This window comes from Lichenostomus cassidix, chromosome 2, assembly GCF_008360975.1.
Source record: "Lichenostomus cassidix isolate B80296 chromosome 2, HeHo_3.0, whole genome shotgun sequence".
Lineage (NCBI taxonomy): Eukaryota > Metazoa > Chordata > Aves > Passeriformes > Meliphagidae > Lichenostomus > Lichenostomus cassidix.
In genome coordinates, this window is record NC_139482.1 from 152,613,144 (window position 1) to 152,640,986 (window position 27,843).

At 48.8% G+C, this 27,843-nt stretch overlaps 1 protein-coding gene, 4 long non-coding RNA genes and 2 other non-coding genes across 8 annotated transcripts; 1 reads left to right on the forward strand and 6 right to left on the reverse strand.

Annotated features, from left to right (window-relative positions):
- Window positions 1-883: 883 nt before the first annotated feature.
- LOC146442681 (uncharacterized) lies at window positions 884-2,179 on the reverse strand. Its single transcript, XR_014850347.1, has 2 exons — window positions 1,399-2,179; window positions 884-1,337 (listed from the first exon to the last, which is right to left on the reverse strand). It is a non-coding gene; the product is annotated as an uncharacterized LOC146442681 (long non-coding RNA).
- A 1,585-nt stretch (window positions 2,180-3,764) lies between these two features.
- ZFTRAF1 (zinc finger TRAF-type and ring finger containing 1) lies at window positions 3,765-13,537 on the reverse strand. Its single transcript, XM_085053920.1, has 4 exons — window positions 13,164-13,537; window positions 8,318-8,556; window positions 6,534-6,745; window positions 3,765-4,530 (listed from the first exon to the last, which is right to left on the reverse strand). The coding sequence occupies exons 1-4, from the start codon at window positions 13,479-13,481 to the stop codon at window positions 4,139-4,141; spliced, it is 1,161 nt and encodes a 386-aa protein (XP_084910046.1). The 5' UTR covers window positions 13,482-13,537; the 3' UTR covers window positions 3,765-4,138.
- A 1,963-nt stretch (window positions 13,538-15,500) lies between these two features.
- Window positions 15,501-20,322, reverse strand: LOC146442683 (uncharacterized). 2 transcript variants are annotated; one of them, XR_014850351.1, is made up of 4 exons: window positions 19,751-20,319; window positions 16,544-18,350; window positions 15,841-16,450; window positions 15,501-15,630 (listed from the first exon to the last, which is right to left on the reverse strand). It is a non-coding gene; the product is annotated as an uncharacterized LOC146442683 (long non-coding RNA). The 2 variants fall into 2 exon arrangements; XR_014850350.1 differs by lacking the exon at window positions 15,501-15,630 and having other exon boundaries at window positions 15,664-16,450; window positions 19,751-20,322.
- Window positions 18,474-20,235, forward strand: LOC146442684 (uncharacterized). Its single transcript, XR_014850353.1, has 2 exons — window positions 18,474-18,875; window positions 18,941-20,235. It is a non-coding gene; the product is annotated as an uncharacterized LOC146442684 (long non-coding RNA).
- Window positions 19,480-19,670, reverse strand: LOC146442685 (U2 spliceosomal RNA). Its single transcript, XR_014850483.1, has one exon. It is a non-coding gene; the product is annotated as a U2 spliceosomal RNA (small nuclear RNA).
- A 1,850-nt stretch (window positions 20,323-22,172) lies between the features above and the next one.
- Window positions 22,173-22,362, reverse strand: LOC146442686 (U2 spliceosomal RNA). The gene has a single exon (XR_014850480.1). It is a non-coding gene; the product is annotated as a U2 spliceosomal RNA (small nuclear RNA).
- A 2,818-nt stretch (window positions 22,363-25,180) lies between these two features.
- Window positions 25,181-26,981, reverse strand: LOC146442687 (uncharacterized). Its single transcript, XR_014850349.1, has 2 exons — window positions 26,522-26,981; window positions 25,181-25,348 (listed from the first exon to the last, which is right to left on the reverse strand). It is a non-coding gene; the product is annotated as an uncharacterized LOC146442687 (long non-coding RNA).
- Window positions 26,982-27,843: the final 862 nt, after the last annotated feature.

Below are 27,843 nucleotides of genomic sequence, written 5' to 3' on the forward strand. Positions count from 1 at the left end.
TAACCAACTCACCCTCTCCCCAATAACTCCCCTAACCCCATCCCAGTATTCCCAGTTCACTCCCAGTTCACTCCCAGTATTCCCAGTTCACTCCCAGTTCATTCCCAGTATTCCCAGTTCCCTCCCAGTCACCCCAAACTTTTCCTTACAAAACCCCAAATTCCCCCTTGGATCCAAACTCATCAAATTTGGTAAAAAAAACCTCAAAATCTTCACATTTGGGTTTAAAAAATCCCCCAAAAAATCAAATTTTGGATAAAAATGAAATTTCTCAAGTTCTGAGAAAAAACCAAAGCGAGAAACCCAAATTTGGGGTAACAAACATCAAATTCGGGGTTAAAAATTCATCAAACCCCTTTAAATTTTGGTAAAAAAACCACCAAAAAATCCCAAATTTTTGGTTTCAAAAAACTTGATTTTAAGTAAAAAAAGATTTCTGGAAGTTTGGTTTTAAAAACAGGGAAACAAATGCAAATTTTGGGTAAGAACCATCGAATTCTGGCTAAAAAAATCCATCAAAAATTTTAAATTTTGGTTAAAAACAAAACAAAAATCCCTGAAATATTGAAATTTTTAAAAATCAAATTTTGGTTTTAAAAAAGAAAAGCATCAAACTCAAAATCTTGGGGAAAAACCACAAAAAGTACCAAAATTCAGTTTAAAAAAAAAATCAAATTTTGGCAAAAAAATTCAAAACATTTCAAGTTTTCTTAAAAAAAAAATCAAGTTTTTGTTTTTTAAAAAATCAATTTTGGTTAAAAAAAACCCCAAACACCTCACATTTTGGGTAAAAAGCCAACAAATTAAAAATTCGGGTTTAAACCACCAAATTATTGTTTAAACCCTCAAACCCTTTAAATTTTAACTAAAGCCCAAAATCCAGTTTAGGGTTCAAAAAAACTCTGATTTTGGTTTAAAAACCCAACAAGGTAAACCTTTGGGTTAAAAATGTCAAATTTTGGTTCAAAAACACCTCAAAGCCTTCAAATTCTGGCTAAAATCCACCTTAACAATCTCAAATTTTGGTTTAAAACACTCAAATTTTGGTCAAAACCACCCCAAGATCCCAAATTTTGGTAAAACCTCAGCAAATTTGGCAAAACCCTCAAGTTATGGTCAAAACCACACCAAACCCCTCAGATTTTTGGTCAAAAACTCTTAAAAACATTCAATTTTTAGTCAAAACCACCCCAATCCAAATTTTGGGCAAAACTACCCCAAACCTTCAAATTTGGACAAAAATCAACCCAAGAACCACAAATTTTGGTCAAAACCCTGAAACTTGGGTCAAAAGCACCCTAAATCCCTCAAATTTGGGTCAAAAGCACCCCAAACTCCTCAAATTTGGGTCAAAAGCATCCCAAATCCCTCAAATTTGGGTCAAAACCTCCCCAAAACTTCAAATTTGGGTCAAAACCTCCCCAAGAACCTAAAATTTTGGTCAAATCCTTCAAATTTCTGGTCAAAACCAGCCCAACCCCTCCCACTGTGGCTTTTCCCCCATTTTGGCCCAAATCCCCCCAAAAAGCCCCAAATAATTGGAAAACTCCCCAAGTTTTTATTCTCTAATAAAACGGGCGGCAGCCGCGCCACCCCAAACCCCCAAAATTCCCCCAAATTCCCCCAAATTCCCCCAAAACCATCCTGGACTCTGCCGCTGCCACCGACTTGGCCATTTCTGTCTCTTCCGGGACCTTTTGGTGTCTTTGGGGCTTTTTGGGTGTTTTGAGTCGATTTCGAGTCGATTCTGTCAGTTCTGCGCCGAATTCTGGGGATTTGGGGCTGATTGGGGTCGAGGCGATTTTGGGTGGGGAGAACACCCTTTGGGTGGGTTTGGAGCAATTTGGGTGGTTTGGAGCAATTTTGGGTGGTTTCGAGGTGATTTCTGGTGGTTTCCACCCATTTTTGGTGGTTTTTAACCAATTTTGGGTTGGTTTTGAGCCAATTTCTGGTGGTTTTTAACCAATTTGGGGTGGTTTTGAGGTGATTTCTGGTGGTTTCCACCCATTTTTGATGGGTTTTAACCAATTCTGGGATGCTTTGAGCCGATTTCTGGCGGTTCCCACCCGTTTTTGGTGGTTTCAAGCCATTTTTTGACTGCCCTAAATAATTTCTGATGGTTTCAAAACTTTTCTGTTGGTTTTAAGCCAATTTTTGGTGGTTTCCCACCAATTTTTCATGGTTTCAAGCCAATTCTGGTGGTTTCAAGACCTTGATGTTGTATTCAGACCAATTTTGGGCACTTTCAAGCCTCTTTTGATGGTTTCAAGACCTTTCAACCAGTTTTTCTCTAATTTTTGGTGCTTTAAAGACCTTTCCATTGGTTTTCCACCAAATTTGGACATTTCCAAGCCAATTCTGGTGCTTTCAAGCCTATTTTTGGGTGATTTCAACCCAATTTTGATGGTTTCAAATCAATTTCTGAGTGTCAAGACCTTTCCATTGGGTTTAGACCAATTTTGGCATTTTCAAGCCATTTTTTAATGGTTTCAAGACATTTCTGTTGGTTTTCTGTCCATTTTTGATAGTTTCAAACCATTTTGGATGGTTTCAAGCCCATTTTTGGTGGTTTCAAACCAGTTTTTTGGTGGTTTCAAGCCAATTTTTGATGGTTCCAAGACCTTTCTGTTGGTTTTCCACCGATTTTGGGCATTTTCAAGCCAAGTTTGGTGGTTTCAAACCAATTTTTGGTGGTTTCCAAACATCTTTCAAAGGTTTCAAAACCTTTCCATTGGTTTTCCACCAAATTTTGTTGCTTTCAAGCCAATTTTTGGTGGTTTCAGGCCAATTATTAATGGTTTCATGACCTTTCAGTTGGGTTTTGATAAATTTTTTTTGCCTTCAAATCATTTTTGGTGGTTTCAAGACCTTTCTGTTGGTTTCCCACCATTTTTTGGTGATTTCAAGCCAATTTCCAAAGGCTTCGAGATGTTTCTCTTGACTCCTCACCGATTTTTGTTGGTTTCAGGCAATTTTTTACCACTCCAAGCCAATTCCATTGGTTCATCACCATTTTTGTCACTTTCAAGCCATTTTTTATGGTTTCCAAGGCAATTCTGTTCCTCTCCCACCATTTTTGTTGCTTTCAAGCCAAATTTTCATGGTTTCAAAACCCTTTTCTGTCCTTTCAGCCAATTTTTGAGGATTTCAAGACCTTTCCATTGGCTTCCCACCATTTTTGTCACTTTCAAGCCATTTTTTGATGGTTTCAACCCAATCTTTGCTGCTTTCAAACCATCTTTTGTGGCTTCCAAACCCATCTCTGATTCCAATCCATTTCTGGACAATTTCAAACCAATTTTTGATGGTTTCAACACTTTCCTCTCAATTCCTCACCCATTTTTCCCGCTTTCAGACAATTTTTGTTCCCTTTCAAGCCATTTTTGATGGTTTCAAGCTGATTTTTTGCATTTTCAAACCCATTTCTGATGATTTCAAGACCTTTTCCTTGGTTTCTCACCTATTTTTGTTGCGCTAAGGCCATCTTTAGTCACTTCCAAGCCATTTTTGATGATTCCAAGGCAGTTCCATTGGCTTCCCACCATTTTTTGTGGCTTTCAAGCCATTTTTTACGATTTCAACACCCTCTCTTGGTCCCTCACCAATTTTTGTCACTTTCAGACAATTTTTTGTCATTTTCAAACCACTTTTTGTTTCAAACCACTTTTTGATGGTTTTAAGCCAATTCTATTAGTTTCCCACCATTTTTTTGCCACTTTCAGCCAATTTTGATGAATTCAAGCCAATTTTTGCCACTTTCAAGCCATTTTCAAGCCAAATCTTGCCACTTTCAAGCCGATTTTGATGGTTCACCACCATTTTTTGTCACTTCCAAGCCATTTTTGATGCTTTCCCACCATTTTTTGTCACAGTCAAGCCATTTTCGACGGTTCCAAGCCAATCCCACCAATCTCTGTCTGCTCCCCACCCATTTTCTGCGCTTTCCCACCGATTTCCACACTCCAGCCCATCTCCAAGCACCGTTCCACCATCTCTCCCCAGCCCAACCCCAACCCCACCAGGCCCGGCTGCTGTCGGCTCGCGAGGCGGGCGGGGCGGGGAGGGAGATCCGAGAGGAGGGAGGGATGTGTAAAACCTTTCCTTTCTCCCCCACGTTTTTCCTTTTCCCAAGTCATTTTTATTTTTGGATCTGGAATATAAAAAGCCGGAGGTTGATGTTCTTGGCCGCCAGCAGTTTGTTACACTCCACCGAGTCGACGATGGGCAGCGCCATGTAGTCGGTCTCGTTGCTCTCGTTGCTGAAGACGAAGTGGTAGATGACGGGGTTGATCTTGACGTCGTCGTAGGGCCCCTCGAGCAGCAGGAAGGAGCATTCCATGGGGGAGTTGACCTTGCTCTTGAGGATGAGCTGGAAGCTCAGCGTGCGCTTGCAGGACAGGTTGGGGTTGCGCTCCGAGTCGTTGACGCGCGCCTTCAGCACCCACGTCTGGTTGAGCACCGTGAGGCGCGGCGTCTCGTAGTAGAGCCGCGTGATGAAGTCGTCCGTGCGGTACGGCCGGAACTGCACCTCTGCGGGACAGGGAGACCTTGGCAACGGCTCTGGGACGGGCTGGGATGGGCGCCGAGACCCTACGGGATTCACCGGCAGCCCACAGTGTGCCGAGAAATGTCACCAGGGTCCTACAGCCAACCTGCCAGTGTCTCCAGACCCTAACAGCATTCCTGGAATCATCCCTGCTCCCAGCAGGGCTCCCCAGTGTCCCAGCAGGGCTCCCCAGTGTCCCAGCAGGGCTCCCCAGTGTCCCAGCCCATCCCAGTATCCCAGCAGGGCTCCCCAGCATCCCAGCAGGGCTCCCCAGCATCCCAGCAGGGCTCCCCAGCATCCCAACCCATCCCAGTATCCCAGCAGGGCTCCCCAGCATCCCAGCCCATCCCAGTTCCTGCTCCCAATCCATCCCAGTATCCCAGCAGGGCTCCCCAGTATCCCAATCCATCCCAGCATCCCAGCAGGGCTCCCCAGTATCCCAACCCATCCCAGTTCCTGCTCCCAATCCATCCCAGTGTCCCAGCAGGGCTCCCCAGCATCCCAGCAGGGCTCCCCAGTATCCCAGCCCATCCCAGTTCCCAGCAGGGCTCCCCAGTATCCCAACCCATCCCATTTCCTGCTCCCAGTCCATCCCAGTTCCCCCAGGACTGGCTGAGCACAGTCAGGCAGTGTCTCGTGGGAGAGCCATGGAGTCTGACAGAGCTGCACCTCTGGGAACAGCACTGGGATAGGGCAGGAATTGTCAGGAGATTCCTAAAGGGCTCACTGGTAGCCCACAAACATCACCAGATCCCTACAGGATTCACCCTTATCCTACAAAAATCCCAGAACCATCCTCAAATCCTAACAAGGTTCACCATTATCCTACAAGAAACCCAGAATTATCACTAAATAGGGCTCAAGGATATCCTACAAAAACCCCACAATTATCACAGGATCACATCAGGATTCACTAGGATGTTACAAAAATCCCAGAATAATCACCAGATCCTAACAGGCCTCACCAGCATCCCACAGCAGATCCTAACAGGCTGTACCACTATCCTACAACAATCCCAGGATCATCGCCAGGTCCTAAATAACTGTCAAGGATTCTCTGCAGTATTCCCAGAACCATCCTCAGATCCTAACTGGGTTTACCAGTTTCCCACAACAATCCCAGAATTATCACCAGATCCTAAACAGGGTTCACCACTATCTTTCAACATTCCTGGGATCATCACCAGAGCCTACAAGGATTTGCCATTATCCTACAGCATTCCCAAAATTATCCCCAGTTTCCAAATTACCTCAGCCATTATCCCAAAACATTCCTAGAGCTGTCACCAGATCCTAACAGGATTCACCACTATCCTACAACATTCCCAAAAATATCACCAGATCCCAAATGGGTTGATCATTATCCCACAAAATTCCCAGACTTATCACCAGATCCTAACAGGATCTACCAGTATCCTACAAAAGTCCCAGAACCATCATCAGATCCTAACAGGTTTCATCAGGATCCACAGCATTCCAGGAATTCTCACCAGCTCCCATCAGGATTCACCCTTATCCTGCAACATTCCTGGAATCATCACCAGATCCTAAACAGGACTCATCCTTATCCTGCAGAATTCCCAGAATTATCATGTGGTCCGACCAGGCTTCCCCATTATCCTACACAATTCCCAGAATTCTCCCCATTTCCCACCAGGCTTCCCCATTATCCCACCCCATCCCAGTTCCCTCTCCACCCCTTTTTCCCTTCTTATTCAACCCCAAACCTTTGGATTCACCCAAGCATTCAATGAAAAATCCCAAATTCCCTCTTTCCACCAAGACAACAACACCGGGACAGGGCCCAGAAACCCTCTTGGGGCCAGAAAACCCTTTGGAAAACCGGGAATAAAATCCGAGAAATCCTCACTTTGGTTGCGCCTGGGAGCCAAACCCCGGCATGGCAGCAATTCGGGATGGGAGATCCCTGTGGGATCAGCGGGGCTGGGAACCGTGGGAACTGCGGGAATTCGGGGTTTTTCCGTACCGGTGTATCCGATCTTCTCGAAGCTGAGCAGGCTGAAGATGCTGTTGTAGAGCTGCATCTCCTTTTTCCTCGTTTGGTCCATCTCGTCCAGGATCTCCATCAGCTCGTTCCCGGTTTTCGTGGGGTGCGTGCACTCGGACTCGTGCACCGAGAGCTCGTGGAAAGGGCCCTGCCAGGGGCAGCCGATCCGCTTGTATTTGCACTGCGTCACCCTGCGGGGAAACCGGGAAAAGTCAGGGAAAAACGGGGAAAAATGGTGTGGAGTGGGATTTGGGGAAGGGACAACGGGATGGGGGGTGGAGGTGGAGCCCTGGGAAATGTAGGAGAAATGGGGAAAAGGAGAGTGGGAAATGTGGGAGAGGTGTGGGAATCAGAGTGGGAAATCTGGGAGACGCATGGAAAACCCTCAGAATCCCAGCTGGATCCAGAAAATCTGGGAGGCGTGGAAAAGCAGCAGCTGGAAAACTGGAAATTCTGGGAGAGACATGAAAAACCAGAGTGGGAAATCTGGGAGGGATGTGGCAAAGCAGCCGTTGGAGCACCTGGATCCTTGGAAAATCTGGGAGAGAAATGGAAAAGCAGACAGAAAAATCTGGGAGGGACATTGAAAAGCAGAGTGGGAAATCTGGGAGAAAAAATGGAAAATCTGGGAGAGACGTGGAAAAGCAGGGTAGAAAATCTGGGAGATGCAAGGAAAACCCTCAGATCCGCAGTTGGATCCAGAGGAGAGAGCAAAATCTGGGAAAAACAAGGTAAATTACCCAATACCATCCAGGATTCCCCCAAACCAGCCAGAATTCCCTGTGGATGATTCCACCCCTTCCCTATCCTGACATTCCTTCTCCCGGTGCTGCTCCAGCAGGGATTTTGGGAATTGCTGGGTTCAGAATCAGCCCAAATCTGTCAGAAACCATCTCAAAATCCTTCTAAAAACCAAACCAATTTCCCGCCAAAATCATCCTGAATTCCCACCAAATTTTCTCTGGATGAATTCCAGCCCAAAAGCCACCCAGAATTCCCAAAAACCATCCAGAAATCCCCAAAAACCATCGCAAAGCCTGTCCAAATTCCCTCTGGATGAATTCCAGCAGGATCTGTCATCTGGGGAATTGCAGGGCACAGAAGCCGCAGGGATTTTGGGAATTATTTGGTGCAGAACCAGCCCAAAACTGCCAAAAACCACCCCGAAATCCCAATAAACTGCACTGAATTCTCAATAAACTACTCCCACACCCCTCCAAATCCCACTACACCACCCCAAATCCCACTGGGATCATCCCAAATCCTTCACCTATCCTGACACTCCTCCTGGTGTCTCTCCTGCAGTGACCTGGGCAACTGCTGGGCGCAGAAGCTGCACTACGCTGGAAGTAGAACCATCCCAAACCCTAACCCAAACCCACCCCAAACCCCACTGGGATCACCCCAAATCCCACTAAACCATCCCAAATCCCTCATCTATCCTCCTCCTTCTGGTATCTCTCCAGCAGTGACCTGGGGAACTGCCGGGTGTAGAACCCACACTCTGCAGGGAGCAGAACCATCCCAAACCCCACTGGGATCACCCTAAATCCCACTAAACAATCCCAAATTCCACTAAATCACCCCAAATCGCTCACCTATCCTGACACTCCTCCTGGTGTCTCTCCAGCAGTGACCTGGGGAACTGCCGGGCGCAGAACCTGCACTCTGCAGGGAGTGGAACCATCCCAAACCCCACTGGGATCACCCCAAATCCCACTAAACCATCCCAAATCCACCATAAATCACCCCAAATCGCTCACCTGTCCTGACACTCCTCCTTCTGGTGTCTCTCCAGCAGTGACCTGGGGAACTGCCGGGCGCAGAAGCCGCACTCTGCAGGCAGCTCGCTCACTGCCTTCTCCACGGCCAGGTTGCGGCAGCAGAGGCTCTTGGAGATCTCGCAGCGGCAGTTGGGGCAAGTGGCTTGCTCCTCCTTGAGCCGCGAGTCCGCCAGCAGGTGGATGAAGCAGCCGGCGCACATCAGGTGCCCGTTGGTGCACTGCGGAGAGAGGGGATTCGGGATCAGGGAATTGTAGGATCAGGGAAACTGAGGCACGGGGTGAGGGATGGATCACACATCAGGTGCCTGTTGGTGCACTGCAGAGAGAGGGGATTTGGGATCAGGGAATTGTGGGATCAGGGAAACTGAGGCACGGGGTGAGGGATGGATCACACATCAGGTGCCCGTTGGTGCACTGCGGAAACAGGGAGTTCGGGATCAGGGAAACTGAGGCACGGCGTGAGGGATTCCATACTGAGGCCTCTGGAGAAGGCAGCATTCCCAAAACACCTCATGGGAAGGGTTATTCTGGTTTTTCAGGGACATCTTCATCCAAGGGATTATCCCTAAATATTCTTATTTTCCCTTTTTTTTTTCATTTATTATTATGTTTCCATTCAGTATTAATTTTGCATCTTATTCATAAATACTTTTCCACCTTCATTGTGAACATGTTTTGACCTTTATTCTCATTTTTATGTCACATTTATTACCATTTTCCCACCTTATTATTTCATATATTTCCTTATTATTTATTCCTAATATTTCTCATTTATTCTTATTTTTCCATCTTATTCCTTATCATTTTTCCACCTTACTGAGCCATAGTTTTCCCTGTTATTTATCCCTAATATTTCTTATTTATTCTCATTTCCCCACGTTCTTTTTAATCATTTTCCCACCTTTTTTTATTCCCATTTTCCCTTTTTTTTCCTATCATTTGTCCCCCAAATCCATGGGAATTGCACCAAAATAAGGAGGGTAAATTTCCAAAATTCCCAGGATCCCCAAGGCTCCAAAGCCCTGGGAATGTATCCCACATATATTATAGGATTATATATTACATTCTATATATCATATCCTAAATATTCCTCAGTAATCCTGGTGCTTATCCCGGTTATCCACCCCACTATTCCTTATTTACTATCATTTTTCTGCCTTGTTCATTGATATTTTCCCACTTTATTTATTGTTGTTTTTTCCATCTTATTCCTTACTATCCTTCCACCTTATTTATAATAATTTTCTGTCTTTTTTATTGTTACTTTTCCAAGTATTTATTGCCACTTTTCTATTTTACTTTTTCCATTTTATTATTTTTCCATCTTGTTTATTATAACTATACCATCTTATTTACAATTAATTTCCCTCATTATTATCATTTCTCCATTTATTATTTTCCACCTCATTTATTATTATTTTCCATTAATTGTTTTTTCCCATCTTTTTTCATTGTCATTTTCCCACCTTATTTATTAATATATTTTTCTACTACTTACCTCTAATATTTCTTATTTATTCTTATTTTCCCAACTTATTTATTATTACTTTCTGATCTTGTTTATTATAATTTTTCCATCCTCATTATTGTTGTTATTTTTCCATATACTCTCACTTTCCCATCCTATTTATTGTTATTTTCCCTATTTTCCCTATTATTTATTCCTAATATTCCACATTTATTGGTGGGGTTGCCCAATTTATTGCCATTTTTCCATCTTTTTTATTATTTCCCCAGTTATTATGATTTTTCCATACATTATGATTTGCCCATCTTTCTTTATCATTTTTCCATTTATTACTTTCCCATGCATTTGTAATTTTTCAATGTATTATTATTTTTCCACCTTTTTTACTACTATTTTCCCATTTATTATAATTTTTCCATTTACTCTTATTTTTGCATTTATTATACATTTTCTTATTTATTCCTGTTTTTCCATCTTGTTTACTATAATTTTCCTTTTTTTAATGACCATTTTCCCCTTTATTTTTATTATTACTTTTGCATGTTTTTGGTGTTGGTTTTCCATCTTATTTATTATTTTCCCCCTTTTGTAATTATTTTTCGACATTATTTATTCTCATTTTCCCATCTTATCTATTGTCATTTTTCCATTTTATTCTTATTTTTCCATCTTACTTAATTTTCCCTCTTTTTTATTTTTCCATTTCTTATTATTTTTCTATTATTTTTCCTTTTATTGCAATTTCTCCATTTATTCTTCTCTTCAATTTTATTCTTATTTTCCATAATTATTTTCCCATTTATCACTATTTTTCCATTGATTCCTATTTTCCCATCTTTGTTTTTTTCATTTATTACTATATTTCCATTCAGTATTAATTTTTAATCTTATTTATCAATATTTTCCCACCTTTTTAACGAATGCTTCCATTTGATTTATTCTCATTTATTCCCATTTTCTCACCTTACTATTTCATACTTTCCCCTATTATTTACTTCTAATATTTCTCATTTATTCTTAGTTTTCCATCTTATCTCTTATTGTTTTCCTACTTTATTGATCCACACTTTTCCCTATTATTTATCCCTAATATTCCTTTTTTATTCCCATTTCTCCACCTTTTTTGCTGTCATTTCCCCCAAATCCATGGCAATTGCACCAAAATAGGGATGGAAAATTCCCAGAATTCCCAGAATTCCCAAAATTCCCAAAGGCTCCAACGCCCTGGGAATGGATTTTTCCCAAACTCATGGGAATTCCACCGAAACTGGGAGAGAAAATTCACGGAAATCCACAGGTTTTGGGATTTTCCATGAGGTCTGAAGAGTTTTCCCTATGAGGATTTGGGAATATCAGGAATGGCTTGGGTTTGGATATGGGAGAATCCAGGGAAAATCCTGGGGAGGCTCTGGCTTTTCCCGTTGAAAATCCCACAACAAAAGGTGGGAATGGTGAAAAACTGATGGGAATCCCCCTGAAATTAAACGGGAATCCCAAAACAAAGGATGGAATCCTGAGCAATTGATGGGAATCCCAAGGAATGAGAGGGGAATCCCAAGAAAATAGAGGAAAATTCCAAGGAAAAAAGATGGAAATCCCCAAAATTAGATGGGAATCCCAATAAAACAAATGGAATTCCCCCCCCCACCAAAAGATGGGAATGTCCTCACAAAAGAGATGGGAATCCCAAAAAAATCAGAAGGGAATCTCAAAAAACCAGATGGGAATCCCCCCAAATGATGGGAATGCCAATAAAATAGAAGGAAATCCCAAGAAATAGAAGGGAACCCTTAAAAAATACAGAGGGGAAGCCCCCCAAAAATAGAAGTAAATCCCAAAACATAGATGGGAATTGCCCCCAAAAATTATGGGAATCCAGAAAAGAGATGGGAATTCCAAGAATTCAACAGGAATCCCTCAAAAAGAAATGGGAATGCCCCCAAAATCACAGGAATGCCCAAAGCTGGGAATCCCCCCAAAAAAGGGAATGCCAAGGGAGCATTCCTGCATCCCAGCTGAGTTCCAGCTGCTCGTTAGCAATGCCATTCCTGCGTGATTTCAACCCCAGAATTAACGAGTCCCTGGGTTTGATTCCATCCCAGGATTAATTAATCTCAGATTTGACCCCAGATGTAATGAGATCCCAGAATTACTGAACCCCTGGGTTTGATGCCATCCCAGATTTGATCCCACCCCAGAATTAATGTGCCCCTGCATTAATTAATTAATTAATTGGATCCCATCCTGGATTTTTGGGAAGAGGAGGATCAGGGATGAATTACGAGCTCCCCTCATCCCCCCATTCCCAAATCCATAAAATCCCAACTCCCCTCCACAGGAAGGAACTGGGATGGACTGGGACAAACTGGGCTGGACTGGGACAGACTGGGAGGAACTGGACTGGGATTGACTAGGATGGAACTGGGACAGACTAGACTGGGATGGACTGGAAGGAACTGGGATGAACTGGAAGGAACTGGGATGGAACTGAGGTCCCCAGACCAGAAGGACAAAGGACAGGGGACAAAGTGGGGGGGAGTTTCAGTGGCCCATGGGGGGCCAAGGGGGAACTGGTGGCCCCTGAGGAGGGTTTGGTGGCCCCTGAGGGGACCAGGAGGCTTTGGAGGGGATTTTGGTGGCCCCTGGGGGAGGTTGGTGGCCCCAGGGGGGATGCAGTGGCCCATGAAGGGACAGGGACACCCTGGGGAAGGAGGGGTTTGGTGGCCCTGTGGGGACTTCAGGGACATGCTGGGAAGGGTTTTGGTGGCCCCTGGGGGAGGCTGGTGGCCCCTGGGGGAGGTTTAGTGGCCCATGAGGGGACAGGGATGTTCTGGGAAGGATTCTGGTGGCCCTGAAGGGACATTGGTGGCCCTGGGGAGGTTTGGTGGCCCATGAGGTAACAAACAGAGACGTTGCTGGCCCCTGGGGCAGGTTTAGTGGCCCATGAAGGGACAGGGACACCCTGTGGGGTTTCGGTGGCCCATGAGGGGACAAGGAGGTTCTGGAGGGGAGTTGAGTGGCCCATGAGACAGACACATTCCGGGATGGCTTTGGTGGCCCTGGCGGAGGACTCAGTGGCCAAGAAGGGGTGGGGGGTGTGTCAGCGGCCCAAGAGGTGACAAAAAGCCCCCGAGGGGTGGCACTTGGTGGCCCCCGGCGGGGGGGAGCTGTTCAATGGCCCACTGGTGACCGAGGTGGCCTCGACGGGCCGGCGGTGTCCCCAAGGGGGTGTCCCGGTGTCACTAAGGGGGAGTCCCCGTGTCACTAAGGGGGAGTCCCCGTCCCCAAAGGGGGTGTGACGGTGCCACCGCGCGATGTCCCGGTGTCCCCGGGGGGTGTCCCGGTGTCCCACCGTACCTGATAGACGGAGGCCTTGGGCAGGTCGAGACACACGGTGCAGCAGAGCACGGAGTAGAGCCGCTCCTCCAGCTTCACGCTGCCCGCAGCCCCCTCAGCCCCGCCGGGGCCGCTCCCGGCCGTCCTCAGCCGCTTCTTGGGCGGCGCGTCGGGGTCGGCGCCCGCCTCCAGCAGCAGCGCCGCCGCTTCCTCGGCACCGCCGCCTTCGCTCCCCGCCGCCGCCGGAGCCGCGGGGCCGGGCGGGGCCGCGGAAGGAGCGGCGGGGGCGGCGGGGCCGCCGCCGGGATCGCGCTCCTCCGCCCCGGACATCGCCGCCATCGCCGCCGCCTCACCCCGCCGCCATCTTGGCCGCCCTCACGGCCTCCCCTCAGCGGCGCAGCCAATCAGCGCCCGCAGGGGGCGGGAAGAAAGGGGAGACGGCCAATAGAAGAGCACGGAGGGAGGAGAGAAGGGCAAAACAGCCAATGGGAAGCCGCGCTCCGGGCCTGGAGGCGGAGAGTCCAACGGCGGCGCCGTCAGCTGCCGGTGGAGGGGGCGTGGTTTGTCGACGTCACTCGACGGGGCCAATGGGAGAGGGGACTGGGAAGGATGGGCCTGTGGGGGGCGGGGCCAGAGGAGGGGCGGGGCCAGAGGAGGGGCGGGGCCTGAGGAGGGGCGGGGCCTGAGGAGGGAGCGCGCGCGGGGAGGAGCAGGGAGAGGCGGCGGCGTGGAGAGGGGCGGTGCGGGGCGGTAAGGGGCGGTAAGGGGCAATATGGGGCGGTATGGGGCGGTAAGGGGCAATATGGGGCAGTAAGGGGCAATATGGGGCGGTGCGGGGCAGTAAGGGGCGCTAAGGGGCAATATGGGGCGGTGCGGGGCGGTGCGGGGCAGTAAGGGGCAATATGGGGCGGTGTGGGGCGGTGCGGGGCGGTGCGGGGCGGTGCGGTGTGGGACAATATGGGGCGGTGTGGGGCAGTAAGGGGCAGTAAGGGGCGGTGCGGGGCGGTGCGGTGCGGGGCAGTAAGGGGCAATATGGGGCGGTAAGGGGCAGTAAGGGGCAATATGGGGCGGTAAGGGGCAGTAAGGGGCAATATGGGGCGGTGCGGGGCAGTAAGGGGCGGTGCGGTGCGGGGCGGTGCGGTGTGGGACAATGTGGGGCAGTGCGGGGCGGTGCAGAACAGTATGGGACAATATGGGGCTGTGCGGAACAGTAAGGGCCAGTATGGACCAGTAAGGGGTACCACAGACCTGTATGGAGCAGCATGGGGCAATATGCACCAGTGCAGACCAGTCTGGGCCAGCGCCCGCCCTAGTGTCCCCAGTGTCATACTGGTTTTACTGGTCACTCTAGCCCGAGCCGCTGGGGCTGCAACCCCTCCAGCCCAGGGTGCCACGCCAGGGACCCCCAGGGGGCTGTGACAGGGACCCCAACCCCGGAGTGCCACGCCAGGGACCCCCGGGGGCTGTGACAGGCACCCCCACCCCTCCCAGACTGTCACCCCAGGGACCCCAAGGTGCCACCCAAGGTGCTGTGACAGGGACCCTCACCCTGGATTGTCACCCCAAGAACCCCCATTCCTCTGGACCCCCCCCAGGCTGCCACCCCAGTGCCATACTGGTTTTGTGGTCACTCCAGCCCAGCCTCACCCAGGGGACACTGCGGGTGCCACCTGACATTTCTGTGCCTCACACTTCACAGGTCCCTGCACATGACCATGGCTGACCCTTTGATGTGATTTAATAGATTATCTGATCCAAATATCCATAACATTTCCCCTCTGAATGTTCTGAAAACCATTTCAGTGCTTCCCACTGATTTTTTTCTGGGTTTCTACATAAACATCACTGCCCTCTGCAGAGGACAGGTGACCTCTCCTGCAAGCAGAGGTGACTCTGCCACCCTGCTGGCCCAAGGGAGGCACAGGTATTCCCCAAGTCCCTTTTACCTGTCCCATAGCTGTCACCTCAGTCCCTTGCAGTTTTGTCAAACAGCTCCTTTATTGTGATCCAAGGTACAGAAACACCCCAGTTTTTAGTCATAAGACATGCAGAGCTGTGCTCAGTGCCTCTGGTGAGTTACAGAATCACTGACAGGTCCTGCTGTCAGCAGTGTCACAGCGAGCTGGCAAACACACACAGTGCAAACCTCCATGGTCATCATCGACAAGGGCCTGGACACAGCACCTTCTCAACAACAGCCCTGGGGGTTTGTGAGTGCAGTTTGTCATTTCATGAGCACCAGAGAAAAGTGGTTCTTCCTTACCTGTCATTCCTGAGAATGCTGAGCCTTTTCCCAGATAAGATGCACTGATGGCATTTGTAACAGTGCACTGACAGCTTGGGATGTTTGGGTTCTCAAACTACATAAATTACATATTTGTGTTTTGTTCTTCATGTTTCAGTTCCTCCGGAGTCGCTCTGACCAGCAGAGCACACAGAGCACTGGGTCTGGGCTCTGCACCCAGCATGGACCGAGAGAGAGAGACAACTCCAGCAGGAAACATCCCAGCTGGGATGCACTGATGATATTTGTAACAGTTCACTGACAGCATGGGATGTTTGGGTTCTCAAACTACATAAATTACATATTTCTGTTAGTGTTTCAGTTCCTCCGGAGTCACTCTGACCAGCAGAGCACACAGAGCATTGGGTCTGGGCTCTGCACCCAGCATGGACCTCGAGAGAGAGAGAGAGAGACAACTCCAGCAGGAAACATCCCAGCTGAGAAGCTGTCAGAAGGGAGACTGAGCAGCAGGAAAGATCTCTGTGAACCCAAGAGTCACAGCTTGGGAATTGCTGCAATTTTAACACAACCTGGGGACAAAAAATCACAGTCACTCAGTGTAGCCCCATTCTAGTTTTACCCATTCCAGTTTTAACCATCCCAGTTTTAACCACACAGTCACTCAGTTCAGCCCCATTCTAGTTTTACCCATTCCAGTTTTAACCATTGTAGTTTTAACTGTTCCAGTTTTAACTATTCCAGTTTTAACCACACAGTCACTCAGTTCAGCCCCATTCTCTTCCTCCCTCCACCCCAGTGGAACAGGAAGAAGAGTGGAAGCAAAACTGGTATGTTGAGAGAAGAACACTCACTTTGACAATGGAAAATCAAGTTAAATACAATAACATGGGTTACTAATAATAATAACAAAAAAACCCCAAGTGATGCAATTACTCACCACCCACTGAGCAATGCCAGACTTCCCAAACGCCCATCAGCTGCCCTTCCAGGTGACTCCCTCCACCTCCTGTACTGCAGATGACATTCTGTGCTGTGGAATTTCCCTTCCATCGGTTCAGCTCACCTGTCCAGCTCCATTCCCTCCCTCCATGCCTTCCTGAACCTCCTCAGGCACAGATCAGCTCACCTGTCCAGCTCCATTCCCTGCCAGGCTCACCTGTCCAGCTCCATTCCCTGCCAGGTTCCTTCCTGAACCTCCTCAGACACAGATCAGCTCACCTGTCCAGCTCCATTCCCTGCCAGGCTCACCTGTCCAGCTCCATTCCCTGCCAGGTTCCTTCCTGAACCTCCTCAGACACAGATCAGCTCATCAATCATTCACCATGTATTCAAGACAGGGTTGTTCAGAACTGAAGAAATAAGCAGCTATATAGGAACTGTAAGAAATGTAGTGAAAATATACACACATCATGAAATGGAATTGCATGTGTAAAATTCTCTGTCAACCAGTGGTGATAAGAAAACATCTCTTTTTCTTTACTCATTTAAATCAGAAACCTCTGCACTGGCCAACAGGAGAACAGAGCAGTCACTTCCTTACGTCCCACAAATAAATAGCTCAACAATGTCAGGTTTGCCACCTTTCTAGCACCACAGTTACCCAAAGAGATCAACTGACAGATCTCACAGCTCCAGACTCCACCACCAGACATCCTCCTTCATTTCGGGTTAGACAATCACAGCGAAGGGAAGCAGATGCACCTCAGACAGACAACATCCTTTACTGAAAGCCATTTCACTGCAGCCCCAGGCAGCTCTGAGCAACACAAGGAGAATTTGGGGAACCCTCCCTGCCTTCCAGACACCTCCACAGAGCAGGTTCGACCCACATCCTTTTCTAGGAATAACATATTATTATTATCTAGTATATATAATATTAAATATATCAACATATATATATTAACAATATATATGTTTATAATATAGATATGTTTCTTATATATATTCATCATATATATAATCAGCAAATATAATCAACCAAAGCCCCCCAGGCTCCTCCTAACTCACCAGACAGACTTTATCTGTGTTACCAAAAAATGCAGGGATTACCTAAAGATAACTTTCCAACGTGTGAGAGAACAAAACTCAGTCTAGTCCCACTCTCCTGCAGTTTAAAGCAATTTCCTTCCCAATACTTTATAAACAGGAAGCCTTTTCAGGGACAGAAAAAAGGAAACAGAGTATTTTCCAGCTCCCAGCACTAGGGAGGAGCAACAACCACCTTGATGGCAAAGCAGTTCCAAAGCCAGAAGAGCAGCATTTGATTTCCAGACCCATTTCAGTGACTCTGACCATGGACAGCAGGAAAGGATGCTTTAAACACTGAAACCATCAACACATTTCAAACAATCACACAAAAATGTCCCTAAGTTCGTCTTCTTTATTTTTTTTTTGGAAATTTGAAAGCCAAATCTCTGCACATGCCTATTCCAGGAGGTGCACTTCAGGATGGCTCTCAGAATGTAGCCACACCAATCAGGTTTAACTCTAAAGTGTTTTTCAGCAGGCCACGTGTGCATTGTGCAGTCTACACACAGGTAATAACTAAGTTCAGGTATAAAGCTTAACACCTTATTTACTGTCCAGTATTTATGAAAATATTTGGAGAAACGTGTAGCAGTTTTGAGATCGGTATTGCCAAAGTTTGTAATGTAAGAAGTGGTAGCACCATCATCCAAACCTGTATTTTTTAAAGAATTTAAAATGATGGTGTTCTGGATTGAAATTGATACAGACCTTATCTGCAATTTTTTCTATGTATTCCTAGAGATTTTTACAAGCATGGGCAATCTTATGTAGGGCAAAGTAATTCATGAAGTTTTTCTGTTATTTGTATCCATACCTGGAAGTTTTTACGGTACAGAATGGCATTTTCTGGGTGCATTCTGTGACACGACTAGCCAGAGGGAGAAGCAGCACTTCAGCAATTGTTCCCCAGTGCTGATCACTGCAGTCCTTTCAATCTGCATTGAAAAGAACAGATATGAGAAGGTAAGAGCAGGAAGAAAATGAGAAAAAAAAAAACATCCTGAGGTAAGGAACTCCTGCAATTTTTCTGTTGTCCATGTCTTGTTTTTTAGGGAAGGACACGTATCCAGGTGCCACAGTGTGTCACAGCAGAAGTAGTGGCCTTTTTGAGTTTCAGCAATAAATAATTTTTCATGTGTTGTATGTGAAGTAGCTGAAACATGTTCCATAATTACAAAATCACAGGCTAAAACCACCTTTTTGTTAGATGTTGCAAACATTTTCTGTCTTGCAGCAAAGCTGTTTACTACCTTTATGGCCGGCCATTTATTCCCAAGCCACAGTATAGTACCCAGTGCCTTACGAATGCTGCTACCCAAGTGAAGGAGATGACTTAAGTAGCTAGTAAGAAGAAAGTATACCAGAAAAAAGAGAATTGAAAGAAGCAGCCACTGTTGATATGGACCATCGTGGCGCTGCAGCCATCACGTCAGTCACAGACAGGCCTGTAAGAGTTTTCTGTAAACAGCGAGAATGAAGCTCAGAAGTGCTGTGGAAGCAGGTGGTTTGACTTGCTAAAGAATAGAAAGATACGTTATGAATTGACATACTTACCCTCGCTCTCTCCACCATTCGGGTATTTCCGGTAGCACCTGCAGAAGCAGACTTGCGCTGTCCCTTTTCACTGTAACCTACTTATTAATCTCCCCGTTATTAGCGCCCTATAACAGGGCCCCTGGGACAGGCGGGGCTAAGGCACGAGATGTTGCGGGCGCTGAGGCAGAAGGACGGACGGGATCCACAACCTACAGCGCTGCCTTCGCGGCACCTTCGGAAGCGCCACAAACCTTTTGTCACATAATAACGTCTGATATTGCGACAAATATACATAGCAGTTAAGCAACCGCTCTCTCCTTGTGCTTTTTCACTACCGTAATGTCCCCGTGCGGGGTGCGCCGTTCCCGGAGGCACCGCATTGCCGGGAAGATGCACCGGGCGTGAGAGCGAGCTCCGGGATGACAGCGAGCCCCTGCCAGGAACTCGCGGGAGGAATACCCACAGACTTGTGATGTTTAGTGTTTCCGAATGCATTCAGTCTGTGTTTGGCAGTCGAAAGGTCCCCGGTGGGGATGCACCGCTGCCGGAGGCACCGCAATACCGGGACGATGTGCGGAGCCGAGGGAGCAAGCTTTGGACCCAACTCCCGAGCTCAAATACCCGCTTAACATAAAGTCCTCTCACCAAGGACGTACCCAAAACCGAATAAATAACTATAAACACTACACTCGATCTTAGCCAAACGGCCGAGCGGCGATGACAATCTCCTTCCCCCACTCCCGGCGGCACCCCGCTCGACAAACACACACCTCGCTGTCTCCCCCGCGCCGCCCCGCACCTCCTTTCCAGCAATTTAGAGACTCTTTCCCGCTGTGTTCCCGCACTGTCAGCACATGTTTCTGAAGCACTGACCCGAAATCACGGCGGTGCTCTGTGTCTCTAATATGCATCACCCCGCCGCTCCGGCCGGCCGCGCGGGAAGCTCGTGAGGCGCTGGGAGCTCCGGGAGAGGCGGAAAGGCTCGGGAGCTGCAGGAGATTTTTCATGGATTCTCGGCGCGGCCAGCGGGGCCGGACAGGCCGGCAGAGGCACGGCGAAGGTGCCGCGCTCGGGCTTTTGGCCGCTCGGATCATGCGGTTGGATTTGCCGAGCCGGGGCTGAGAGGAGCTGCGGGGATAAATGGGGAAAAATGGAAAAAAGGTCTTTTTTCGGGGACTCAGGAAAGGCTTGAAACCCCATTTCCCCCCCGCGCCCCCCGCGCACCGAGGCCTAAACTCTGCAAATCCCCCAATAAAGCTCTCAAGATGCCATTCGCGCCGCTAAGGATTCGAGTTTGCCTCACCGATCTTCATCCGCCATGATGCCGCCGATCGCTGCGCGCAGTGATCTAATTTGCATGGCCGGACCTCTTTTCCCCAGACGCCATTCATGCGGGATTGTGCTTTAATTTGCATGACCCCGCCCCTTTACCGAGACTGCAATTCGCGCCGCGTTTCGGCTAGTTTGCATCCGCCCATTTTCCCCAAGAGGCCATTCGCGCATGAGGTAATCCAAATTAGCATAACCCCGCCCCTTTCTCCCAAGATGCCGTTCGCGCATGAGGTAATCCAAATTAGCATAACCCCGCCCCTTTCTCCCAAGATGCCGTTCGCGCATGAGGTAATCCAAATTAGCATAACCCCGCCCCTTTCTCCCAAGATGCCGTTCGCGCATGAGGTAATCCAAATTAGCATAACCCCGCCCCTTTCTCCCAAGATGCCGTTCGAGCATGAGGTAATCTAAATTAGCATAACCCCGCCCCTTTCTCCCAAGATGCCGTTCGAGCATGAGGTAATCCAAATTAGCATAACCCCGCCCCTTTCTCCCAAGATGCCGTTCGCGCATGAGGTAATCTAAATTAGCATAACCCCGCCCCTTTCTCCCAAGATGCCGTTCGAGCATGAGGCAATCTAAATTAGCATAACCCCGCCCCTTTCTCCCAAGATGCCGTTCGAGCATGAGGTAATCTAAATTAGCATAACCCCGCCCCTTTCTCCCAAGATGCCGTTCGAGCATGAGGTAATCTAAATTAGCATAACTCCGCCCCCTCTCCCAAGATGCCGTTCGCGCATGAGGTCATCCAAATTAGCATAACCCCGCCCCTTTCTCCCAAGATGCCGTTCGCGCATGAGGTAATCTAAATTAGCATAACCCCGCCCCTTTCTCCCAAGATGCCGTTCGCGCATGAGGTAATCCAAATTAGCATAACCCCGCCCCTTTCTCCCAAGATGCCGTTCGCGCATGAGGTAATCTAAATTAGCATAACCCCGCCCCTTTCTCCCAAGATGCCGTTCGCGCATGAGGTAATCTAAATTAGCATAACCCCGCCCCTTACTCCCACGAAGCCACTCCCTCCCGGCGTTCTCTCATTTGCATAACCGCTCCTGCCCCCAAAACCCCGCCCATGCCCTTCTAATTTGCATATTTCCTCATGAGGCGCGGCTCGGGCCAACGCCGCTCTGCCGGGCAGGTTCGGGACAGCGGGGATCGGGGATTTCTTGCCCCTTTTTGAGGCTTTTCGGGGGCAGCAGAGGGACCCTCGGGGCTGCGGTAAGAGCAGGGGAGGGGGGAAATCCCGGGGAGGACGCGGGGAACGCCCGAAAATCCCCCAAAATTGTCACATCGCCCCCAAAATTCCTGAGGAAACCGGGGAAGGTCGGGAGGGGCTTTAGGGAATTTTCCGGCTTTGGGGACTCCGGGATCTCCTAGGTCACCCCAGGACCTCCCAGCCGCTGCCGAAGCGGCTGTGATGAAGCTCTGCACCTTTTTTACTTTACAAATAAACAAAATCGGTGTTTTTAAAAAGAATTGAGATTTTTATTTGCATCGTAGAAACATCCGCGGTCAAAGAGCTGCAAAAAGAAAGCCGTGCGGCTCCCCCGCCCCGCTGCTCACCTCCTTCACGTGTTTATGTGACAAAACTGCCCCAAATCCCCTCCCAGATTCATTTAAATGACATTAATGTCCTCCATTACCCTGATATAAATCGGAAACCCCCTCAGAAAGCGGCGAGATCCCGGAGTTTAACCCAAATAGCACGCAAAAGCACGGGGGAAGCGCCGCCATTTCGCCGCACCCTGCGAGGAGAAGGGAGGAGAGAATCACAGCCGCCCGAGCTTTGGCAGCTTCTCAGGGGTCCGGAGAGCTGCGGTTTACCCTTAAGTGCGGATAATCACGTTTACTCGGGTTTAAATGTGTTTTTAACCGACCAGAGGTCCCCGGCGGGGTGCACCGTTCCCGGAGGCACCGCAATACCCGGACCACGCGCGGAGCGGAGGGAGCAAGCTCCGGATCCGACTCCCGAGCCCAAAAATCCTGTAATATAAAGTCCTCCCATCGAGGACGTATCAGATATTGAACTGATAAGAATAGATACTACACTTGATCTTAGCCAAAAAGGCGAGGAACGATACACAGGGAATTCCAAAGGCGGTCCCCAGCCGCTCTCGCCCCTGACTCGCCCACCGCCCTCGCGTTGTTCCCGAGCTCCTCCCACGCTGCATTCCGCGCTCCCCTGCCCGCGCCTCACAAGCACAGAGCCCTGGAAGCCCGCAAATCTCACAGCCACCCTTCCGAGCAGCCCGTTTGTGCTGTGACTGTTGAATCCGCACAGCCCCACCCCTGGCTCTCCCTCCCGTCCGCATTCGGGTTCCGCCCCGGCAAAGAGGGGGCGCCGGGGGAGGCGCCGGGGGAGGCGCCGGGGGAGGCGCCGGGGGAGGCGCCGGGGGAGGCGCCGGGGGAGGCGCCGGGGGAGGCGCCGGGGGAGGCGCCGGGGGAGGCGCCGGGGGAGGCGCCGGGGGAGGCGCCGGGGGAGGCGCCGGGGGAGGCGCCGGGGGAGGCGCCGGGGGAGGCGCCGGGGGAGGCGCCGGGGGAGGCGCCGGGGGAGGCGCCGGGGGAGGCGCCGGGGGAGGCGCCGGGGGAGGCGCCGGGGGAGGCGCCGGGGGAGGCGCCGGGGGAGGCGCCGGGGGAGGCGCCGGGGGAGGCGCCGGGGGAGGCGCCGGGGGAGGCGCCGGGGGAGGCGCCGGGGGAGGCGCCGGGGGAGGCGCCGGGGGAGGCGCCGGGGGAGGCGCCGGGGGAGGCGCCGGGGGAGGCGCCGGGGGAGGCGCCGGGGGAGGCGGAGTCACTGCGGCCACGGGGGCGGGCGGGAGCGGAGCCGCAGCCGGTGGTAGGGCTCGTGTGCCTGCGGGCAGCGGCAGCGTGTCTGTGAATCGTCCCCAAAGCCGCCTGCCTCCCCGCGCCCCGCTGAGCCCGCTCGGGTGTCCCAGCGGGGTCCTGTCACGGACAGATCACCTTTGCTTTTTCTAAGGTCTGTGATGAATAGTTTAGAAAAGTGGCAGCGAGATTTTTCGTAATTGTAATTTATTTGCGTTTGAAGTGTGAAGCGTGTGTCATTGTTTTGTGCTTTTTAGCAGCTTCCAGCAGTGGAAGAAGGCAAATGAAGCCAAGAGGCTGGACTAGGATGCTGCAGGCCCATGACAAGTACAGGTCAGAAAATAATTAAAACCCCAGGTTATAAAAATACCAAAGTAAAAGCCCAAAGGGTATTGTCAGCTGCTAGACCGTGCTCAGAGAAATCCCAAACACCTGTCCCGTTTGTCTATTGTCAGTTGAACATGCAAAAATCTAAGAGTTGCCCCAAGGATCCTGTCAGTGGGAGGTGGTCATGGGATAACCTGTTTTTGAAGGCATTTTCCACACCCTTAAAAGTGTGGATCGGTGTAGCGTTCGGTACGAGCCGGGCTGCAGTTGCATTCCAAAAAGTGTGTTCTTTGGGCACTAAAATTTCTGGGTTTTTGGTGGGTTTTCCTGAGAAATGCCTTGTATCCCTCTGAGCTTTGCTTTGCAAGGCACTGAATGATTTTAATGGTTCTGCAGGGACCTCTGCCTGGAATGTCCTGGGTGTCCCGGTTCAGCTGCCTAGGGTGGCATGAAGGTGGTGCTGAAGATACTGGATAAATTTTGGCTGCAGGAGCTGCCAGCAAGCAGGCTCTTCAGAGCCAGAGCTTCCCAGGATGGCAAGACTGTCATTGTGGCAGTCCCGAAAGCAGTATCCAATGTGACTAGTTGCAGAGCTCTATAAAACAAGTGTGACATTTCTTACAGTTTTGGGCCCAGTGGGTCTAAGGTGGCTTTTATTAAACCGGAGAGCTGGATTTTTTAGTCCTGCTGAGAGAGTTCAGCATCACCTTATTAAGCAAGGAAAAACTGCGTGGTAAGTGAAGGCTGATGCAATTTATTTTTGCTTATTACTCCCCATGATTCCTTTAATAAATAAACTCCTAATGAAAAGTGTGAATGTGTTAATTATTTCTCTGTTTGATCAGCAATAGAATGCATTAGTAAACATTTGTGGGAGAGGCATGGGGAGCAGCAGAAGGGAGAAGGGTGTGGGAGACAGAGCCCGGTCCCAAGGCGGGTTGCTGGCGGTGGCATAGGAGGGGATGTCAGAGAAATACAGGTAAATGTGTACAGGGTGCAGAGCCCCAGGGTAGTGCCTCCGCTGGGGGAGTGAGAGCGTGTCCAGGACAGGTGGGGTATGGAGCGGTGAGCCCTAACCGGGATGGGGGGTGAACCCATGGGCCACGAGCAGAGTCCTGGCTACCGTGTGAATTGTTACCACACAAGGTTAGTGGAGCCGAAGGTCACCCCAGGAGAGGTGCAGCCCGCAGTCCCTATTGCCGAGTCCCACCACAGGCTTACAAAACCAGGATTTGGGCTCCAGAGCTGACAGGTGTTGTGTTGTCCAGGGCAGCACTTGGCACCACAGGGCTGTAGGGGGCTGTGGAGCGGGTGGGGGGCCGTGGCCCATTAGCTGAAAGAAAGGATGAGTGAGAGGTATTGAGGGCAGTGGGTGATGCAGCCCCCTGCTTCCCAGAGTGCCATTGAAAGCTCCCCCTTTCAGGGTGTGCCTAAGAACATCTGCCGTGTAATCTTGTGCCTGCAGGAGGAATTTTTGCCAGGGCAGCTGTGTCTAACCCCAAGGTGAACCTATATCCCATACGGGCCTAGGTAGGATCTGGGCTGGTGACAGCCGTGGTATAGTTGCCCGTGATCCCCCAGAACCCAGATTTGAGGTCAGAATTTGCAATTTTTGTAATGTAAGAAGGGGTAGCACCAAAGCCAGAAGTTTTTAAAAGTTCAAAGTGTGTCTGTTCAGCATTGAAATGGATACATACTTGATCAGGAGAGTTTTTTAATGTATGTTGTTAGATTTTACAGACATGAGGAATTTCTTTGAAGGCATAGAATTTCATTTATTTAGTGTATTGTTTGTATGAATACCTGAAGGTTTTCTACAGCTACAGAGCGGCATCTCGCGTCTGGATTTTGTTCCACGGTGAGCCAGAGGGAGAAGCAGCACTTCCCAAATTCTTCTGGAGCAGTGCTAATTGCAGTCCTTTAAACATGCATTAAAAAGGCAACATGTGAAATGAGAAGAGCAATTAGGAAAAGAGGAAAAAGAAATGTTGAGCTAGGGAGGTGTTGCCATTTTTCTGCTGTTCCTTTATGACAGCGATCTTGTAGGCAGTAAGAAAAGTATTAGGATTTGAATAATGGAAGGTATGAAATGGACCTAAAGTGTAGGTAAGGAAAGGCAAATGCTATTGTAAAATCTTCCTTGGGGCACCATACAGATGAGGCAGAGAGAGAAAGAGTAATCTGTGTCCTGCATAAGCTCGTCCATGCAAGGCCAAAGCAGATAGAAGATTTTAAAGTGCAAACACAAGTGTTGTGTATGTAAATGAACCAATGAAAGAGCTTAACTTATAAGGCAGGATGATATATAGGACAGAATGTAAAAAAAGAATAAATAGATCTATTAGCTGTTCTGTACAAAGTCTAATCAGATATTAGATATTAATGTAAAGAGAGGTTTGATATGAGTAGATGTGTACGGTTAGAGCGTAGAAGTCTGATGTGATATTGAAGTGTCAAAATGTACAAGTTGAACATTGTAAATACGTGGCTTGTGTCTTAGGAGAGGTTCCATAAGTGTCAATGGATTTGTAAGTATTTTCTCTATAATAAGTGCAAATAGATATAATGTAAATAGATGAGTGTAAGTATATAAAAGTTTAGGGGGTGGGAATAAGAAAACAGTTTTGAGAAAAGGTTTCGTTGTATCGCTTCATGAATAGTGGAAGATTTCCGTTTCTCGGAAGGTCCAAACAGTAGAATGTTTTTCATAGAGTGCACAGACCGACGCAGCCAGAATCCAAAAGCGTGCAGATTGTCACGGGCATAAAGAAAATCCAAAAGCCACAATTTTCATGTTGAGGAAAAGCACTGGAATCTGCTGACATGTAGAATTTTGAAAAAGCAACCTCCTTGTCTGGAAATTTCACATTCTAGATACAGAAAAAAGCACCAGGCTGGCAAACACAGCAGGGTGTGGTGACAGTGGGTCAGTTTGGAGGTATGGCCGTGGGTGATCTGGTGCCGGGGCAGTTAGACAGCAGGGTGTGGTGACAGTGGGTCAGTTTGGAGGTACGGTCGTGGGTGACCCGGCGCCAGGTCAGTTAGGTGGAGCGCTTTGATTATCGTGGGTGCATCTGCTGCCACCGGTTACCTGGGGAGTTCCACTGCTGCTGGGGAGTTCCACCGCTGCTGTCATTGCCACCACGGGCCTTGGCCTCGTCCCGGCTCAGAGGTCGTTCTTCCTGGCTTTTCTTTGCCGCCTCCCCAAAGTGCTGCTGCCTCCCTCTCCACCCTGCCCTGCTGTGGCCAGCTGCAGTGTGCAGAGGCTGTGCTCTGCTGGGTTCCCTGTGTGGAAGCAGAGAAGCTGCAGTGGTGGCAGCATCAGTCCTTGCAGGAGATGCTGCATTCATTGGGGTCAAGTGGCTGTCTTGACAGTGGTGAAGATTCTTGAGAGCTCTTATGCTGTCAGGTACTCCCCCGAGCGTGTCCTCGAGGTAGAGAGGAGATGTGGCCACGGTCATTGCTGTGGGGGAAGAAGAGATTTGATGTGGTTATTGTCCTCGCTTCCTTTAATATCATTGGTGCAGTATTTCGATAGATGTGGTGTCCTGAAGCAGGAGTTACAGGTGTTGTTGTGGGTAGTGAAAAATTGACATGAATGTAAAGAATGGATTGTTATGATTGCTATCAGTATAGCTTGGTGTTGTTAGTCCCACAGCAGGTTTGTAAAAGGTTGAAACAGTCCTTTTTTTTCCCAGAAAACCTGACTGAGTGGAGTGAGGTAACACAGAGGCGATATAGTGTATCTTGAGGCTCGTTATGAAGTGTTGTCAGATGGTTTTTATGATGTTAGGAGGCATTTGCCACGGTGTGCAGGTCAGAAGGGTGGAAAAGTTTGTTACGTGTGTAAAAGAGGCACCGTTTGCAGCCAGGTTCCAAATGTGGTATTGTAGCTGAAAAGTGTCCATGCTGCAGGAATCCTGTGAGATGAAAGGTGTAAAGAAGCAGAGCTCTGTGTGCACTTGGATTCCTGCAGACTGCCTATCTTACCTGAGGGTGGTGATGTGCCATCGCTGTGGAAAAGAGCCATGGATTGCCAGCCAGGTGCCCACGGGCAAATGTGGGATTTTGTATTGTAAAGTTGTGCAAATGTCAGGATTTGTGCCAGACAGAAGCGGCTAGGAACTAGGTGTGAGGCTGGCCTTGGACTCCTGGGTGTGTTGTGTCAACTGTGTGCAAGGATTTCCTAGCTGTTGAAATGAGGCAGTGGTTTGAGGCAGGTTCGATCAGCAAGAAGAGGGAGGGAGATCACACTTATGAGCAATGATGAAAACCTTTTCAGGGAAGAGATGTCAGAGTCCTATTTCAAAGAATAAATATCTTGTGTGGCTTACGTGGCAAATAATAAAAATAGATGAATGATGTCTTGCCACTGAATTGTAAAGAAGTCATCAGTGAAGGTGCTGACATCTA